The 18,081-nt window shown below is 37.6% G+C and overlaps 1 protein-coding gene across 1 annotated transcript in view; it reads right to left on the reverse strand.

Moving 5' to 3' along the window:
- Positions 1-18,081, reverse strand: part of LOC100367810 (putative aminopeptidase PLBD2) — a 48,926-nt gene that overhangs the window by 21,237 nt on the left and 9,608 nt on the right. The window contains exons 3-6 of the mRNA XM_085491568.1: positions 14,323-14,423; positions 11,017-11,231; positions 10,555-10,649; positions 8,459-8,619 (exon numbers count right to left, since the gene is read on the reverse strand). Coding sequence (XP_085347694.1) covers positions 8,459-8,619; positions 10,555-10,649; positions 11,017-11,231; positions 14,323-14,423 — 572 coding nt within the window. The remainder of the gene's footprint in view (positions 1-8,458; positions 8,620-10,554; positions 10,650-11,016; positions 11,232-14,322; positions 14,424-18,081) is intronic.

Consider the following 18,081-nt stretch of genomic DNA (forward strand, 5'->3'; position numbering starts at 1 on the left):
CAGTCAAATCCCAAGATGAGACATGGGTTGACCATTTTGATCCAGAATCAAAAGAGCAGAGCAAACAATGGACACACAAGGGTTCACGGTCTGTCAAGAAGTGTGTGGCATCATCGGCCTCTGTGTTCTGGGACAGCAAGGGAGTCATCATGATTGACTACTTGCAAAAGGATCAAACAATCAATGAAGAGCACTATTTCTACCAGTTTCGTAAACTGAAGTCCACTTGCGTGGTCACTGTTTTGAGACTGATGATGACGTCATCCAAGCTGTTGTGGTATATCTAAAGGATCAAGATAAAACCTTCTTCCAGCAGAGAATAGGAAAACTGGAACATCGATGTAAAAAGTATTTTGTGCATTGAATTGTTGAAGAATACTGTAAGACAAATATTTCTTCTGTATATGGGAGTTATATTTGTGCATGTTTTCCCTGATACATATATTTATAGTGCATGTACTGCAAGAGTCATCGGACAATCTAACAAGTGATACAAAATGATAATCATTCATCACACAATTCCAAATTCCAAAAGGACACAATTGTAATTTTCTAACTGCTCAGTTGCAGACAATCATTAATATTATGATATAATTTGTCCTAGCAAGGAGAATAATAATATACAAGTTATTATATTTTCCATTCAGTAATTTAAATGCCTTTATATTTTGAAGTCAGTAAGATTAAGCTTAAGTCACCGAGATTAAACTTAAGTCACTGAGAATCAAACAAGGTTCCAGACAATTTGTTTCAGAAGTGGATTCAATGAAAATGGCTTTTATTGGTTCTTGGAAAAAATAAACAAGCAGCCTATCGGCTGAGATAGCTCCCCTGTTAGCAATGCACATTTCAATTAAAGAACAGAAGATATCATTAGAAGATGAACAATATGTATAGTATCAAAGCAATCGGACTTACAGTTTTTAACAAGAAGTCGGAAAATATCACTTTCTACCAAAACTGACAAAAATATTCACCAAAATTAGAGAATTGAAAATATCATCACGAAATGAACAAATCTGAGAAAGGTCTACATGTAGTATCTATATATGTAATATCAAAGCAATTGAACTTTTGGTTTTTAACAAGAAGTCGAAAATATCACTTTTTACCAAAAATTACAAAAATATTCACCAAAATTAGAGAATGGAAGATATCATCACAAAATGAACAAATCTGAGAGAGGTCCACATGTAGTACATATATATGTAATATCAAAGCAATCGGACTTACAGTTTTTAACAAGAAGTCGAAAATATCTGTCACGGGGTAGGCTAGCATCCGACCACAAAGTGATAAGAGGCACGCCTTCACCTCGTGTTGTGGGTTCTTTGACACCCTACTGATTGAAATATCGAAAATAAGCCAGCTAATGCCTGGATTGTTCCCTGTACAACTTATTGTAGTACCAGACCCACTCGCACACAATTAAATGCACAGTAATATCGTAAAGGATGGTTTAATTGTACAACCGGTTATGATACACAGAATTCGCTGATATGAATCAACGTAACAAAGATATAGGTCGCTGTACAATAGGAAAAATTAACACGCATGTCAGGGCAGGATAAAGCAGTGGCGTCCCATGAATAACCAGTTTACTCAACCCGAAACCGGGATGATTCACAATAGGCAATGCACCTTTTACGTATGGAACGACGCCGCTACTTAACTGCGCCGACGTGCGTGCGAAACGTTGAAGCAGGAAACGGGCTGTCACAAAATACAATTAAACTAATACTGTTACAATTTCAAATAAGAATACAATAATTTAACCACTAAATTAGCCAAATAGTTACCCAAAATACATTCAAAACACAGCCAATGGTCCCTAGCCTAATGTGCGTGTAATGAGCATGATAATTACCGGCTTCTGTCGGGTTATAGTAGAAACGTTGCTACATGTAGATTCAGTTCGATACTCAGGCCTGGTTTCTCGTAGGATACCTTGTAGGATTCGTGTCGAACACAAAAGTTCCGTGGAACAGCACGTAGAAAAGGAGCCCAGTCTTCCACTGTATCTACACAACGTCCGTCGACTAGGCGAGTAGCTTGCACACCACGTGGGGATGAACTAACTCTCCCCGTTCACTCGCAACACAAGGCTGGCTCCGGTTGCTGTCGCTGCCTCAGTTCTTAATGTTCTCTCCCGTGGCTGCGTCTACCTTGACCTTTTATAACGTCCCCCACCTGGAATCATTGTCATGGCAACTGAACATAGTTGGAATCTGCTTACACAATACACTGGTGCTATCATTCTTGGTAGTCACTTAACCGGTGTTTGTAATCAATAGCCGGCACACGTATGGCACGCGTCTCTTTATGAATGGAGTTTTGGGGTGTGTAAGTGTTTCAAAGTCTACTAGCTCGGCTGTGAAATAATCCTACCTCTGGCTGTATTTTAATATACCTTTTCTCCAAACCCTAAATTTAACCCGGCATGTATACCATCACGAACCTTGTGACAATATCACTTTTTACCAAAAATGACAAAAATATTCACCAAAATTAGAGAATTGAAGATATCATCACAAAATGAACAAATCTGAGAAAGGTCTATCACTTTTTACCAAAAATGACAAAAATATTCACCAAAATTAGAGAATTAAAGATATCATTACAAAATGAACAAATCTGAGAGAGGTCCACATGTAGTACCTATATATGTAATATCAAAGCAATTGCACTTGCGGTTTTTAACAAGAAGTCGAAAATATCACTTTTTACCAAAAATGACAAACATATTCACCAAAATTAGAGAATTGAAGATATCAACATGAAATGAACAAACCTAAGAGAGGTCTACCCAAGGTGCATATACACCAAGTATCAAAGCATTCAGGCTTGTAGTTTTCAAGAAGAAGTCGAAAAAGTAAAACATTGACACGGACAACGGACAATCACTCATATGATAAGCTCCGTCGACAAAGTCGACAGCGGAGCTAAAAAGTGCACTTCCAACAACCTGAGCAATGGCTTTGAATTTCAGAATAACAAGCCCAGAGTCATAGCTACTCTTGCACTGTTGTGACCCTAAAATTCAACATTGAATACTGTTACCATAGCACGTGGGTGAGTGTCACAGCCGTTTGTGCTGTCGAACCCACAATCTCCCTACAGCTGGACGAACAAAAAGACTATGTTAGCCACATAGATGGTCCATTTTTTCATCAAGACTCACATCAGGACAATGTAGTCAAAAATATTTAAACAAGCAGCCTGTCGGCTGAGATAGCTCCGCTGTTAGCAATGCACATTTCAATTAAAGAACAGAAGATATCATTAGAAAATGAACAATATGTAGACTTGTGGTTTTTAACAAGAAGTCAAAATTAGAGAACTAAATATGTCATTACAAAATGAAAAAATCTAAAAGAGGTTTACCCAAGGTACATATACACCAAGTATCAAAGCATTCAGGCTTATAGTTTTCAAGAAGAAGTCGAAAAAATAAAACATTGACACGGACGATGGATGATGGATGACGGACGACAATGGACAATCACTCATATGATAAGCTCCGCTCGACAAAGTCGACAGCGGAGCTAAAAAACCTGATAGTACAGTTGATCATGTGATGTTCATGATTCAAATCAACACATAGACATAATACTCAGTAAGTTACTGGTAATGATAAGTTACTGCAGTGTCATTGGTGGTAATGACAAGTTACTGCAGTGTTATTGCTGGTGATGACAAGTTACTGCAGTGTTATTGCTGGTAATGACAGGTTACTGCAGTGTTATTGCTGGTATAATGATAAACTACTGCAGTGTCAATGCTGGTAATGACAAATTACTGCAGTGTTTTTGCTGGTAATGACAAGTTACTGCAGTGTCATTGCTGGTAATGATAAAATACTGCAGTGTCAATGCTGGTAATGACAAATTACTGCAGTGTTATTGCTGGTAATGACAGGTTACTACAGCGTAATTGCTGGTAATGACAAGTTACTGCAGTGTTATTGCTGGTAATGACAGGTTACTGCAGTGTTATTGCTGGTAATGACAAATTACTGCAGTGTTATTGCTGGTAATGACAAGTTACTGCAGTGTTATTGCTGGTATAATGATAAACTACTGCAGTGTCAATGCTGGTAATGACAAATTACCGCAGTGTTTTTGCTGGTAATGACAAATTACTGCAGTATTATTGCTGGTAATGACAGGTTACTGCAGTGTTATTGCTGGTATAATGTTAAACTACTGCAGTGTCAATGCTGGTAATGACAAATTACTGCAGTGTTTTTGCTGGTAATGACAAATTACTGCAGTGTTATTGCTGGTAATGACAGGTTACTGCAGTGTTATTGCTGGTATAATGATAAACTACTGCAGTGTCAATGCTGGTAATGACAAATTACTGCAGTGTTTTTGCTGGTAATGACAAATTACTGCAGTGTTATTGCTGGTAATGACAGGTTACTGCAGTGTTATTGCTGGTATAATGATAAACAACTGCAGTGTCAATGCTGGTAATGACAAATTACTGCAGTGTCAATGCTGGTAATGACAAGTTACTGCAGTGTTATTGTTGGTAATGACAAATTACTGCAGTGTTATTGCTGGTAATGACAAGTTACTGCAGTGTTATTGCTGGTATAATGATAAACTACTGCAGTGTCAATGCTGGTAATGACAAATTACTGCAGTGTTATTGCTGGTAATGACAAGTTACTGCAGTGTTATTGCTGGTATAATGATAAACTACTGCAGTGTCAATGCTGGTAATGACAAATTACTGCAGTGTCAATGCTGGTAATGACAAATTACTGCAGTGTTTTTGCTGGTAATGACAAATTACTGCAGTGTTATTGCTGGTAATGACAGGTTACTGCAGTGTTATTGCTGGTATAATGATAAACTACTGCAGTGTCAATGCTGGTAATGACAAATTACTGCAGTGTTTTTGCTGGTATTGACAAATTGCTGCAGTGTTATTGCTGGTAATGACAGGTTACTGCAGTGTTATTGCTGGTATAATGATAAACTACTGCAGTGTCAATGCTGGTAATGACAAATTACTGCAGTGTTTTTGCTGGTAATGACAAGTTACTGCAGTGTTATTGCTGGTAATGACAAGTTACTGCAGTGTTATTGTTGGTAATGACAGGTTACTGCAGTGTCATTGCTGGTAATGACAAGTTACTGCAGTGTTATTGTTGGTAATGACAAATTACTGCAGTGTTATTGCTAGTAATGACAAGTTACTGCAGTGTCATTGCTGGTACTGATAAAATACTGCAGTGTCAATGCTGGTAATGACAAATTACTGCAGTGTTATTGCTGGCAATGACAAGTTACTGCTGTGTCATTGCTGGTAATGATAATATACTGCAGTGTCAATGCTGGTAATGACAAATTACTGCAGTGTTATTGCTGGAAATGACAAGTTACTGCAGTGTTATTGTTGGTAATGACAGGTCACTGCAGTGTCATTGCTGGTAATGATAAAATACTGCAGTGTCAATGCTGGTAATGACAAGTTACTGCAGTGTTATTGTTGGTAATGACAAATTACTGCAGTGTTATTGCTGGTAATGACAAGTTACTGCAGTGTCATTGCTGGTAATGATAAAATACTGCAGTGTCAATGCTGGTAATGACAAATTACTGCAGTGTTATTGCTGGTAAAGACAAGTTACGGCAGTGTTATTGCTGGTAATGACAAGTTACTGCAGTGTCATTGCTGGTAATGATAAAATACTGCAGCGTTATTGTTGGTAATGACAGGTTACTGCAGTGTTTTTGCTGGTAATGACAAGTTACTGCAGTGTCATTGCTGGTAATGATAAAATACTGCAGTGTCAATGCTGGTAATGACAAATTACTGCAGTGTTATTGCTGGTAATGACAGGTTACTACAGCGTAATTGCTGGTAATGACAAGTTACTGCAGTGTTATTGCTGGTAATGACAGGTTACTGCAGTGTTATTGCTGGTAATGACAAATTACTGCAGTGTTATTGCTGGTAATGACAAGTTACTGCAGTGTTATTGCTGGTATAATGATAAACTACTGCAGTGTCAATGCTGGTAATGACAAATTACCGCAGTGTTTTTGCTGGTAATGACAAATTACTGCAGTATTATTGCTGGTAATGACAGGTTACTGCAGTGTTATTGCTGGTATAATGTTAAACTACTGCAGTGTCAATGCTGGTAATGACAAATTACTGCAGTGTTTTTGCTGGTAATGACAAATTACTGCAGTGTTATTGCTGGTAATGACAGGTTACTGCAGTGTTATTGCTGGTATAATGATAAACTACTGCAGTGTCAATGCTGGTAATGACAAATTACTGCAGTGTTTTTGCTGGTAATGACAAATTACTGCAGTGTTATTGCTGGTAATGACAGGTTACTGCAGTGTTATTGCTGGTATAATGATAAACAACTGCAGTGTCAATGCTGGTAATGACAAATTACTGCAGTGTCAATGCTGGTAATGACAAGTTACTGCAGTGTTATTGTTGGTAATGACAAATTACTGCAGTGTTATTGCTGGTAATGACAAGTTACTGCAGTGTTATTGCTGGTATAATGATAAACTACTGCAATGTCAATGCTGGTAATGACAAATTACTGCAGTGTCAATGCTGGTAATGACAAATTACTGCAGTGTTTTTGCTGGTAATGACAAATTACTGCAGTGTTATTGCTGGTAATGACAGGTTACTGCAGTGTTATTGTTGGTATAATGATAAACTACTGCAGTGTCAATGCTGGTAATGACAAATTACTGCAGTGTTTTTGCTGGTAATGACAAATTACTGCAGTGTTATTGCTGGTAATGACAGGTTACTGCAGTGTTATTGCTGGTATAATGATAAACTACTGCAGTGTCAATGCTGGTAATGACAAATTACTGCAGTGTTTTTGCTGGTAATGACAAATTACTGCAGTGTTATTGCTGGTAATGACAGGTTACTGCAGTGTTATTGCTGGTATAATGATAAACAACTGCAGTGTCAATGCTGGTAATGACAAATTACTGCAGTGTCAATGCTGGTAATGACAAGTTACTGCAGTGTTATTGTTGGTAATGACAAATTACTGCAGTGTTATTGCTGGTAATGACAAGTTACTGCAGTGTTATTGCTGGTATAATGATAAACTACTGCAATGTCAATGCTGGTAATGACAAATTACTGCAGTGTCAATGCTGGTAATGACAAATTACTGCAGTGTTTTTGCTGGTAATGACAAATTACTGCAGTGTTATTGCTGGTAATGACAGGTTACTGCAGTGTTATTGTTGGTATAATGATAAACTACTGCAGTGTCAATGCTGGTAATGACAAATTACTGCAGTGTTTTTGCTGGTAATGACAAATTGCTGCAGTGTTATTGCTGGTAATGACAAGTTACTGCAGTGTTATTGCTGGTAATGACAAGTTACTGCAGTGTTATTGTTGGTAATGACAGGTTACTGCAGTGTCATTGCTGGTAATGACAAGTTACTGCAGTGTTATTGTTGGTAATGACAAATTACTGCAGTGTTATTGCTAGTAATGACAAGTTACTGCAGTGTCATTGCTGGTACTGATAAAATACTGCAGTGTCAATGCTGGTAATGACAAATTACTGCAGTGTTATTGCTGGCAATGACAAGTTACTGCTGTGTCATTGCTGGTAATGATAATATACTGCAGTGTCAATGCTGGTAATGACAAATTATTGCAGTGTTATTGCTGGTAATGACAGGTTACTGCAGTGTCATTGCAGGTAATGATAAAATACTGCAGTGTCAATGCTGGTAATGGCAAATTACTGCAGTGTTATTGCTGGAAATGACAAGTTACTGCAGTGTTATTGTTGGTAATGACAGGTCACTGCAGTGTCATTGCTGGTAATGATAAAATACTGCAGTGTCAATGCTGGTAATGACAAGTTACTGCAGTGTTATTGTTGGTAATGACAAATTACTGCAGTGTTATTGCTGGTAATGACAAGTTACTGCAGTGTCATTGCTGGTAATGATAAAATACTGCAGTGTCAATGCTGGTAATGACAAATTACTGCAGTGTTATTGCTGGTAATGACAAGTTACGGCAGTGTTATTGCTGGTAATGACAAGTTACTGCAGTGTCATTGCTGGTAATGATAAAATACTGCAGCGTTATTGTTGGTAATGACAGGTTACTGCAGTGTTTTTGCTGGTAATGACAAATTACTGCAGTGTTATTGCTGGTAATGACAAGTTACTGCAGTGTTATTGCTGGTAATGACAGGTTACTGCAGTGTTATTGCTGGTAATGATAAACTACTGCAGTGTCAATGCTGGTAATGACAAATTACTGCAGTGTTTTTGCTGGTGATGACAAATTACTGCAGTGTAATTGCTGGTAATGACAGGTTACTGCAGTGTTATTGCTGGTAATGATAAACTACTGCAGTGTCAATGCTGGTAATGACAAATTACTGCAGTGTTATTGCTGGTAATGATAAGTTACTAACGTTCCACTGTTGTACTGTTTAAATATGTCTGCCCACATAGTAGCATTATGTGCTAGTCTATTTGATACAATGTTTCTCATCCATTCCAACACTTGACCTTTGGCCTTTATGTATTTCCATAGTGCATCATTACTATTTCCAATAGTGGTCTCCAGACTCACCTAAATAAGAATATGGACACAAATTCAATTATGGAACCAATATCCTGCATATATCTTTTACATATTTTGTCTCTAAACTCTCAAATAACCAAAGAGCTATAAACTACAAATCATTACATTGCTAAACATATGCGCATATTGAGTCAAACCTTTCTAAACTGAACCCTCTGTTAAGCATGCAGCTATCGAATCAAAAATCTGAGTTTGACCACCAAGAGAAACCAAGACCAACCCAATTATTTTTTTCCATAGACATGTTCATAAAAAAAGACCACTGTGAGAAAACATTTTTACAGCGTAGAAACGCTTTCTTGAAAAGCTTTGTAAACCTAACCCTTTATTTTTATGAAGACCTTTGTAAACCTAACCCTTTACTTCTATGAAGACCTTTGTAAACCCTACTCTTTACTTCTATGAAGACCTTTGTAAACCCTACTCTTTAATTCTATGAAGACCTTTGTAAACCTAACCCTTTACTTCTATGAAGACCTTTGTAAACCTAACCCTTTACTTCTATGAAGACCTTTGTAAACCTAACTCTTTACTTCTATGAAGACCTTTGTAAAACTAACCTTTTACTTCTATGAAGACCTTTGTAAACCTAATCCTTTAATTCTATGAAGACCTTTGTAAACCTAATCCTTTAATTCTATGAAGACCTTTGTAAACCTAACCCTTTACTTTTATGAAGACCTTTGTAAACCTAACCCTTTACTTTTATGAAGACCTTTGTAAACCTAACGCTTTACTTTTATGAAGACCTTTGTAAACCTAACCCTTTACTTCTATGAAGACCTTTGTAAACCTAACCCTTTACTTCTATGAAGACCTTTGTAAACCTAACCCTTTACTTCTATGAAGACCTTTGTAAACCTAACTCTTTACTTCTATGAAGACCTTTGTAAACCTAACTCTTTACTTATATGAAGACCTTTGTAAACCCAACCCTTTACTTCTATGAAGACCTTTGTAAACCTAACCCTTTACTTATATGAAGACCTTTGTAAACCTAACCCTTTACTTCTATGAAGACCTTTGTAAACCTAACGCTTTACTTTTATGAAGACCTTTGTAAACCTAACCCTTTACTTATATGAAGACCTTTGTAAACCTAACGCTTTACTTTTATGAAGACCTTTGTAAACCTAACCCTTTACTTTTATGAAGACCTTTGTAAACCTAACCCTTTACTTATATGAAGACCTTTGTAAACCTAACCCTTTACTTCTATGAAGACCTTTGTAAACCTAACTATTTACTTCTATGAAGATCTTTGTAAATCTAACACTTTACTTCTATGAAGACCTTTGTAAACCTAACCCTTTACTTCTATGAAGACCTTTGTAAACCTAACGCTTTACTTTTATGAAGACCTTTGTAAACCTAACCCTTTACTTCTATGAAGACCTTTGTAAACCTAACTCTTTACTTCTATGAAGACCTTTGTAAACCTAACCCTTTACTTCTATGAAGACCTTTGTAAATCTAACGCTTTACTTTTATGAAGACCTTTGTAAACCCAACCCTTTACTTCTATGAAGACCTTTGTAAACCTAACCCTTTACTTCTATGAAGACCTTTGTAAACCTAACCCTTTACTTCTATGAAGACCTTTGTAAACCTAACCCTTTACTTCTATGAAGACCTTTGTAAACCTAACCCTTTACTTCTATGAAGACCTCTGAATGAATGCTTCCACACCACTAAAGAGGCTCTTGCTACACCAGAATAGCATGTTTTATACAGGCATCTAAGTGGCCCACCTCATGTTGCCAAAAATAAACACATTTTGTTATGGTCACTTCATTGTTCACATCAAATCAGTGTACCCAGAAATAACCTAGCATATTTCATACAGGTTTTTATAACGAGTGAATAATTCAACCATAACTGCATGATTTTAAAAAAAATATTGAAGTTTTTAAAAAAACTTACGAGACCATTTCCTATAATATAGAAGTCATCACCAGAGTAAAGCTTGCCAGGTGCTGATGAAAATGACATCATTCTACCAGGAATTACTGATGATTCTAGAAAACAAACATAGCATAAATATTGCAGATTTGACCTCTGAGAATCCACATATGAAACAAGTTAATAACAAAGTCACCACATGAAAGGAGTATATTAAAGAGGTATTAATTAGGTGGCATTTATGGTCAAAAATGCCCTTTATAGTTATTATTTAATAAAAAAAATACTAAAAGTTCGTGCTGCATCATATCTTACATATGTATAAAACACTGACTAATTTCCAAGAAATTCAGTACAGATTTGTATCACTAAAGCGTATAAATACACTATAATTTTGCCCCTGCATTTATGCATGTTGGATTTTTTGGGTAAAAAAGGGACTCATTATTCATTATTGGGCCAAGTGAAACAGTGTAGACTCACTTATCTGAGCTTCTTTGAATGGGAAATCATATTTCTTGAGAATTCTTAGCATTGTCTGATATGCACTCCATGTCACTTGGGACACATACAAGTCAGAGTTGCCTGGCAACATTTTAATCAAAGCTGAACATGATCCACCCCCAAGAGGACGCTTCTGTTTCTTGTTGCCAAGAGCAGATTGGAGGTCTTCAAGATCACCATCTATCTGCAGTAATCTGAATAAAATGAGCTAAAAATACTGTAAACCATTGATGGAAATTTGCATTTGTAAAAAACAAATTAATGAAAATCACTTACAATCCAAATTTTGTGATTTTCACTGAGAATCATGAATAACTACAGCCATCACTTTTAGTTACCGATAATAGTTTCTAAGAATGTGATGTACATGTATAACATGAGATACATGTTGACTAGCAACCAGTATGCCCTCTACATCAGATGAATGTTGACTAGTGGATTCAAAATGGAATCCCACAAAATCAAGTTGAATCAGCTGGAAAGGTTGGTTTTCAAGAATTGTATGTGACTGTATGGGTTACTTTAGGCAAAACACCTGATTTTCTATGTATTTACAAACATGTGTTTCTATTTTGCTCATAAAATGTCAATTTCATTTATTTTTCAAGATCACTATATAATATTAATGTATAATTTTTCAGTTGCATCAACGACATGCCAATGAATTGGCACAACTAGTTGGGTCAAAGCGAATATTTGTGTGCACCATATAATCTTAGATGGTGTGCTACCAGTAACCTAGTAAAATGCTAGTAAAATGTTGAAAATCAAAGAAAAACACAGTGAAATAGTGAAAACTAACTTGATGTGCACCTGTAACACCGTCAATTCTTTTCTCTGTACCAACTCTGAACTGAATTCGATCACACATGTGTGAGAAAAAGCATATGATATATTCACACACGTATGTACGGACACAACTCAATTTATAAGCCCCCTCGGATCCGGTGGGGGCTAAAAATGTACTGTTACCATGCAAGAATGCATGTACAAAACACTTATAATTTAATTTCCACCTGACAGCATGAGAGATCTTGGAAAACATTTTACTAACACTTGGATAAATGTGTATATTAAAATGTCTTCAAAAAAAGACTGACAATGAATCTGTACTAATTCTTATTTTGCAATCTGCATTGTTATTGTTTTACAACCAAAGAATTAAAAATATGTATCTTTCTGGTGACTTTACTGAGAACAGTTAAAATCAAAGAAAGCTTAGAAAGAACTCCCGTGTGCTGAGAATATTGAAGACACATTAAAAATTAATTCAAAATTACTTGTACATGAGATATTGATGGAAAAGCTGAAAACTAATTATGTAAATCAGGTAAATAATATGAACAGAACAGAACAGAACAGAACAGAACAGAACAGAACAAACAAATTATGAATTATCAAATTACCAAATTTAATTCAAATGTGATGATCAGTAAGTGAGAAAACAGTGTTAATTAATTATGTTAATTAGGTGATTAATAAGCATAAATATTTACCAAAAACTAATTGGGTCTCTGCATAGTTCTAGATTCATTGAAATGTGATGATGAGTACTCTTTAAAAGTGTCATTAAAATCCAATTCGTGGTTCTTTATATATCAGTGGAACATTCATGGAACAAATTAACTAATTATGCAAATTAGATAATTAATATCCACAATTATTTACCCTAAAACTAACCAGGTCTCTGCATAGTCCTAGAAGATCTGTGTAGCAAGTCTCATTGAAATATGATGATTAGTACTTGAGATATCAGGCAAAAAGCTGAAAATTAACTAATTATGCTAATAAGGTAATTAATATGCACAAATATTTACCCAAAAACTAATCAGAGATCTGCACAGTCCATAAGTAACTATGTACCAAGTGTCATTGAAATGAGATGTTTACTACTTGGAATATCAAAAGCTGAAAATTAATTAATTATGCAAATTATGTAATTAATATGTACTGATATTACCCTGAAAACTATCAGGTCTGTGCAGTGTCCTATTACATCTATGTACCAAGTTTTATTGAAATGTGATTACTACTTGAAATATCAAAAGCTGAAAATTATTTTATTATGCAAATTAGGTAATTAATATGTACTGATATTACCCTGAAAAATATCAGGTCTGTGCAGTGTCCTATGACATCTATGTACCACGATTCATTGAAATGTGATGATTACTACTTGAAATACCAAAAGCTGAAAATTAATTAATTATGCAAATTAGGTAATTAATATGCACAAATATTTACCCAGAAACTAATCAGGGGTCTGCACAGTCGTTAAGTAACTATGCACCAAGTGTCATTGAAATGTGATGTTTACTACTTGAAATATCAAAAGCTGAAAATTATTTAATTATGCAAATTAGGTAATTAATATGTACTGATATTACCCTGAAAAATATCAGGTCTGTGCAGTGTCCTATGACATCTATGTACCACGATTCATTGAAATGTGATGATTACTACTTGAAATACCAAAAGCTGAAAATTAATTAATCATGCAAATTAGGTAATTAATATGCACAAATATTTACCCAAAAACAAATCAGTGGTCTGCACAGTCGTTAAGTAACTATGTACCAAGTGTCATTGAAATGTGATGTTTACTACTTGAAATATCAAAAGCTGAAAATTAATTAATTATGCAAATTAGGTAATTAATACGTACTGATATTACCCAAAAAACTATCAGGTTTGTGCAGTGTCCTATGACATCTATGTACTAAGTTTTATTGAAATGTGATGATTAGTACTTGAGATATCAGTGTAAAAGCCGAAAATTGATTAATCATTATGCAAATTAGGTAATTAATATTGCACAGATTTTTACCCAAAACTAATCAAATCTGCGCATTAATTTGGAGCATCTATGAGCTAAGTTTCATCAAAATCCAATTAGTGGTTCTTTAGAAATCAGTGGAACAGTCAAGGAACAGCTAAAAATCAGCTAATTATCATGCAAATTAGGTAATTAATATGCATGAATTTTTACCAAAACCTAATCAAATCTGCGCATTGGCCCAGAGCGTCAATGCACAAAGTTTCATCAAAAATCAAGTATGGTTCTTGAGATATCAGTGGAAAAGACGGACACACATACACCCACACACACACACACGCACACATACACACACACACACATACATACATACAGACAAACTAACTGCAAAGACTCCCATTGTGTGCTTCGCACATGGAAGTCAAAAACAGAACAAGTTTAGTCTTCACTGGCTTAGCCCATATGATTGGCTTTCTACTTGCATGTTTGCAAATATAGAATAAACTTACAGAAATCCAAAAGGTTGCAATTGAATTGTATGATTCATCTTTGTTGTACTATTGTGATAACCATCCTCCATTCCCATTAACTGCAACAATGTTAGGTTCACCTACAAATAACAAACCACTGAGTGTGTTGGTTTATGCAAGGATACATGGTGGGTTAAACACAAACCACTGTGTGCTGGTTTATGCAAGGATACATGGTGGGTTAAACACAAACCACTAAGTGTGCTGGTTTATGCAAGGACACATGGTGGGTTAAACACAAACCACTGTGAGTGTGCTGGTTTATGCAAGGATACATGGTGGGTTAAACACAAACCACTAAGTGTGCTGGTTTATGCAAGGACACATGGTGGGTTAAACACAAAGCACCGAGTGTGCTGGTTTATGCAAGGACACATGGTGGGTTAAACACAAACCACTGAGTGTGCTGGTTTATGGAAGGAGGCATGGTGGGTTAAACACAAACCACTGTGAGTGTGCTGGTTTATGCAAGGATACATGGTGGGTTAAACACAAACCACTAAGTGTGCTGGTTTATGCAAGGATACATGGTGGGTTAAACACAAACCACTAAGTGTGCTGGTTTATGCAATGACACATGGTGGGTTAAACACAAACTACTGAGAGTGTGCTGGTTTATACAAGAACACAGGGTGGGTTAAACACAAACCACTGTGAGTGTGCTGGTTTATGTAATGACACATGGTGGGTTAAACACAAAGCACCGAGTGTGATGGTTTATGCTAAGGACACATGGTGGGTTAAACACAAACCACTGTGAGTGTGCTGGTTTATGCAAGGACACATGGTGGGTTAAACACAAACCACTGTGGGTGTGCTGGTTTATGCAATGACACATGATGGGTTAAACACAAAGCACAGAGTGTGCTGGTTTATGCAAGGACACATGGTGGTTAAACACAAACCACTAAGTGTGCTGGTTTATGCAAGGACACATGGTGGGTTAAACACAAACCACTGAGTGTGCTGGTTTATGGAAGGAGACATGGTGGGCTAAACACAAACCACTGTGAGTGTGCTGGTTTATGCAAGGACACATGATGGGTTAAACACAAACCACTGTGAGTGTGCTGGTTCATACAAGGACACAGGGTGGGTTAAACACAAAGCACCGAGTGTGCTGGTTTATGCAAGGACACATGGTGGGTTAAACACAAACCACTGTGAGTGTGCTGGTTTATGCAATGACACATGGTGGGTTAAACACAAACCACTGTGAGTGTGCTGGTTTATGCAAGGACACATGGTGGGTTAAACACAAACCACTGTGAGTGTGCTGGTTTATGCAAGGACACATGGTGGGTTAAACACAAACCACTGTGGTTGTGCTGGTTTATGGAAGGAGACATGGTGGGCTAAACACAAACCACTGTGAGTGTGCTGGTTTATGCAATGACACATGGTGGGTTAAACACAAACCACTGTGAGTGTGCTGGTTTATGCAAGGACACATGGTGGGTTAAACACAAACCACTGTGAGTGTGCTGGTTTATGCAAGGACACATGGTGGGTTAAACACAAACCACTGCGAGTGTGCTGGTTTATGCAAGAACACATGGTGGGTTAAACACAAACCACTGTGAGTGTGCTGGTTTATGCAAGGACACAGGGTGGGATAAACAGAAACCACTGTGAGTGTGCTGGTTTATGCAAGGACACATGGTGGGTTAAACACAAACCACTGTGAGTGTGCTGGTTTATGCTAAGGACACATGGTGGGTTAAACACAAACCACTATGAGTGTGCTGGTTTATGCAAGGACACATGGTGGGTTAAACACAAACCACTGTGAGTGTGCTGGTTTATGCAAGGACACATGGTGGGTTAAACACAAACCACTGTGAGTGTGCTGGTTTATGCAAGGACACATGGTGGGTTAAACACAAACCACTATGAGTGTGCTGGTTTATGCAAGGACACATGGTGGGTTAAACACAAACCACTGTGAGTGTGCTGGTTTATGCAAGGACACATGGTGGGTTAAACACAAAACACTATGAGTGTGCTGGTTTATGCAAGGACACATGGTGGGTTAAACACAAACCACTGTGAGTGTGCTGGTTTATGCAAGGACACATGGTGGGTTAAACACAAAACACTGTGAGTGTGCTGGTTTATGCTAAGGACACATGGTGGGTTAAACACAAACCACTGTGAGTGTGCTGGTTTATGCAAGGACACATGGTGGGTTAAACACAAACCACTGTGGGTGTGCTGGTTTATGCAATGACACATGGTGGGTTAAACACAAACCACTGTGAGTGTGCTGGTTTATGCAAGGACACATGGTGGGTTAAACACAAACCACTGTGAGTGTGTTGGTTTATGCAAGGACACATGGTGGGTTAAACACAAACCACTGTGAGTGTGCTGGTTTATACAAGGACACAGGGTGGGTTAAACACAAAGCACCGAGTGTGCTGGTTTATGCAAGGACACATGGTGGGTTAAACACAAACCACTGTGAGTGTGCTGGTTTATGCAATGACACATGGTGGGTTAAACACAAACCACTGTGAGTGTGCTGGTTTATGCAAGGACACATGGTGGGTTAAACACAAACCACTGTGAGTGTGCTGGTTTATGCAAGGACACATGGTGGGTTAAACACAAACCACTGTGAGTGTGCTGGTTTATGGAAGGAGACATGGTGGGCTAAACACAAACCACTGTGAGTGTGCTGGTTTATGCAATGACACATGGTGGGTTAAACACAAACCACTGTGAGTGTGCTGGTTTATGCAAGGACACATGGTGGGTTAAACACAAACCACTGTGAGTGTGCTGGTTTATGCAAGGACACATGGTGGGTTAAACACAAACCACTGTGAGTGTGCTGGTTTATGCAAGGACACATGGTGGGTTAAACACAAACCACTGTGAGTGTGCTGGTTTATGCAAGGACACAGGGTGGGATAAACAGAAACCACTGTGAGTGTGCTGGTTTATGCAAGGACACATGGTGGGTTAAACACAAACCACTGTGAGTGTGCTGGTTTATGCTAAGGACACATGGTGGGTTAAACACAAACCACTATGAGTGTGCTGGTTTATGCAAGGACACATGGTGGGTTAAACACAAACCACTGTGAGTGTGCTGGTTTATGCAAGGACACATGGTGGGTTAAACACAAACCACTGTGAGTGTGCTGGTTTATGCAAGGACACATGGTGGGTTAAACACAAACCACTATGAGTGTGCTGGTTTATGCAAAGACACATGGTGGGTTAAACACAAACCACTGTGAGTGTGCTGGTTTATGCAAGGACACATGGTGGGTTAAACACAAAACACTATGAGTGTGCTGGTTTATGCAAGGACACATGGTGGGTTAAACACAAACCACTGAGAGTGTGCTGGTTTATGCAAGGACACATGGTGGGTTAAACACAAAACACTGTGAGTGTGCTGGTTTATGCTAAGGACACATGGTGGGTTAAACACAAACCACTGTGAGTGTGCTGGTTTATGCAAGGACACATGGTGGGTTAAACACAAACCACTGTGGGTGTGCTGGTTTATGCAATGACACATGATGGGTTAAACACAAAGCACCGAGTGTGCTGGTTTATGGAAGGACACATGGTGGTTAAACACAAACCACTAAGTGTGCTGGTTTATGCAAGGACACATGGTGGGTTAAACACAAACCACTGAGTGTGCTGGTTTATGGAAGGAGACATGGTGGGCTAAACACAAACCACTGTGAGTGTGCTGGTTTATGCAAGGACACATGG

This window comes from Saccoglossus kowalevskii, chromosome 16 (assembly GCF_978046115.1).
Source record: "Saccoglossus kowalevskii chromosome 16, keSacKowa6.1, whole genome shotgun sequence".
NCBI classification, from domain to species: Eukaryota; Metazoa; Hemichordata; class Enteropneusta; family Harrimaniidae; genus Saccoglossus; species Saccoglossus kowalevskii.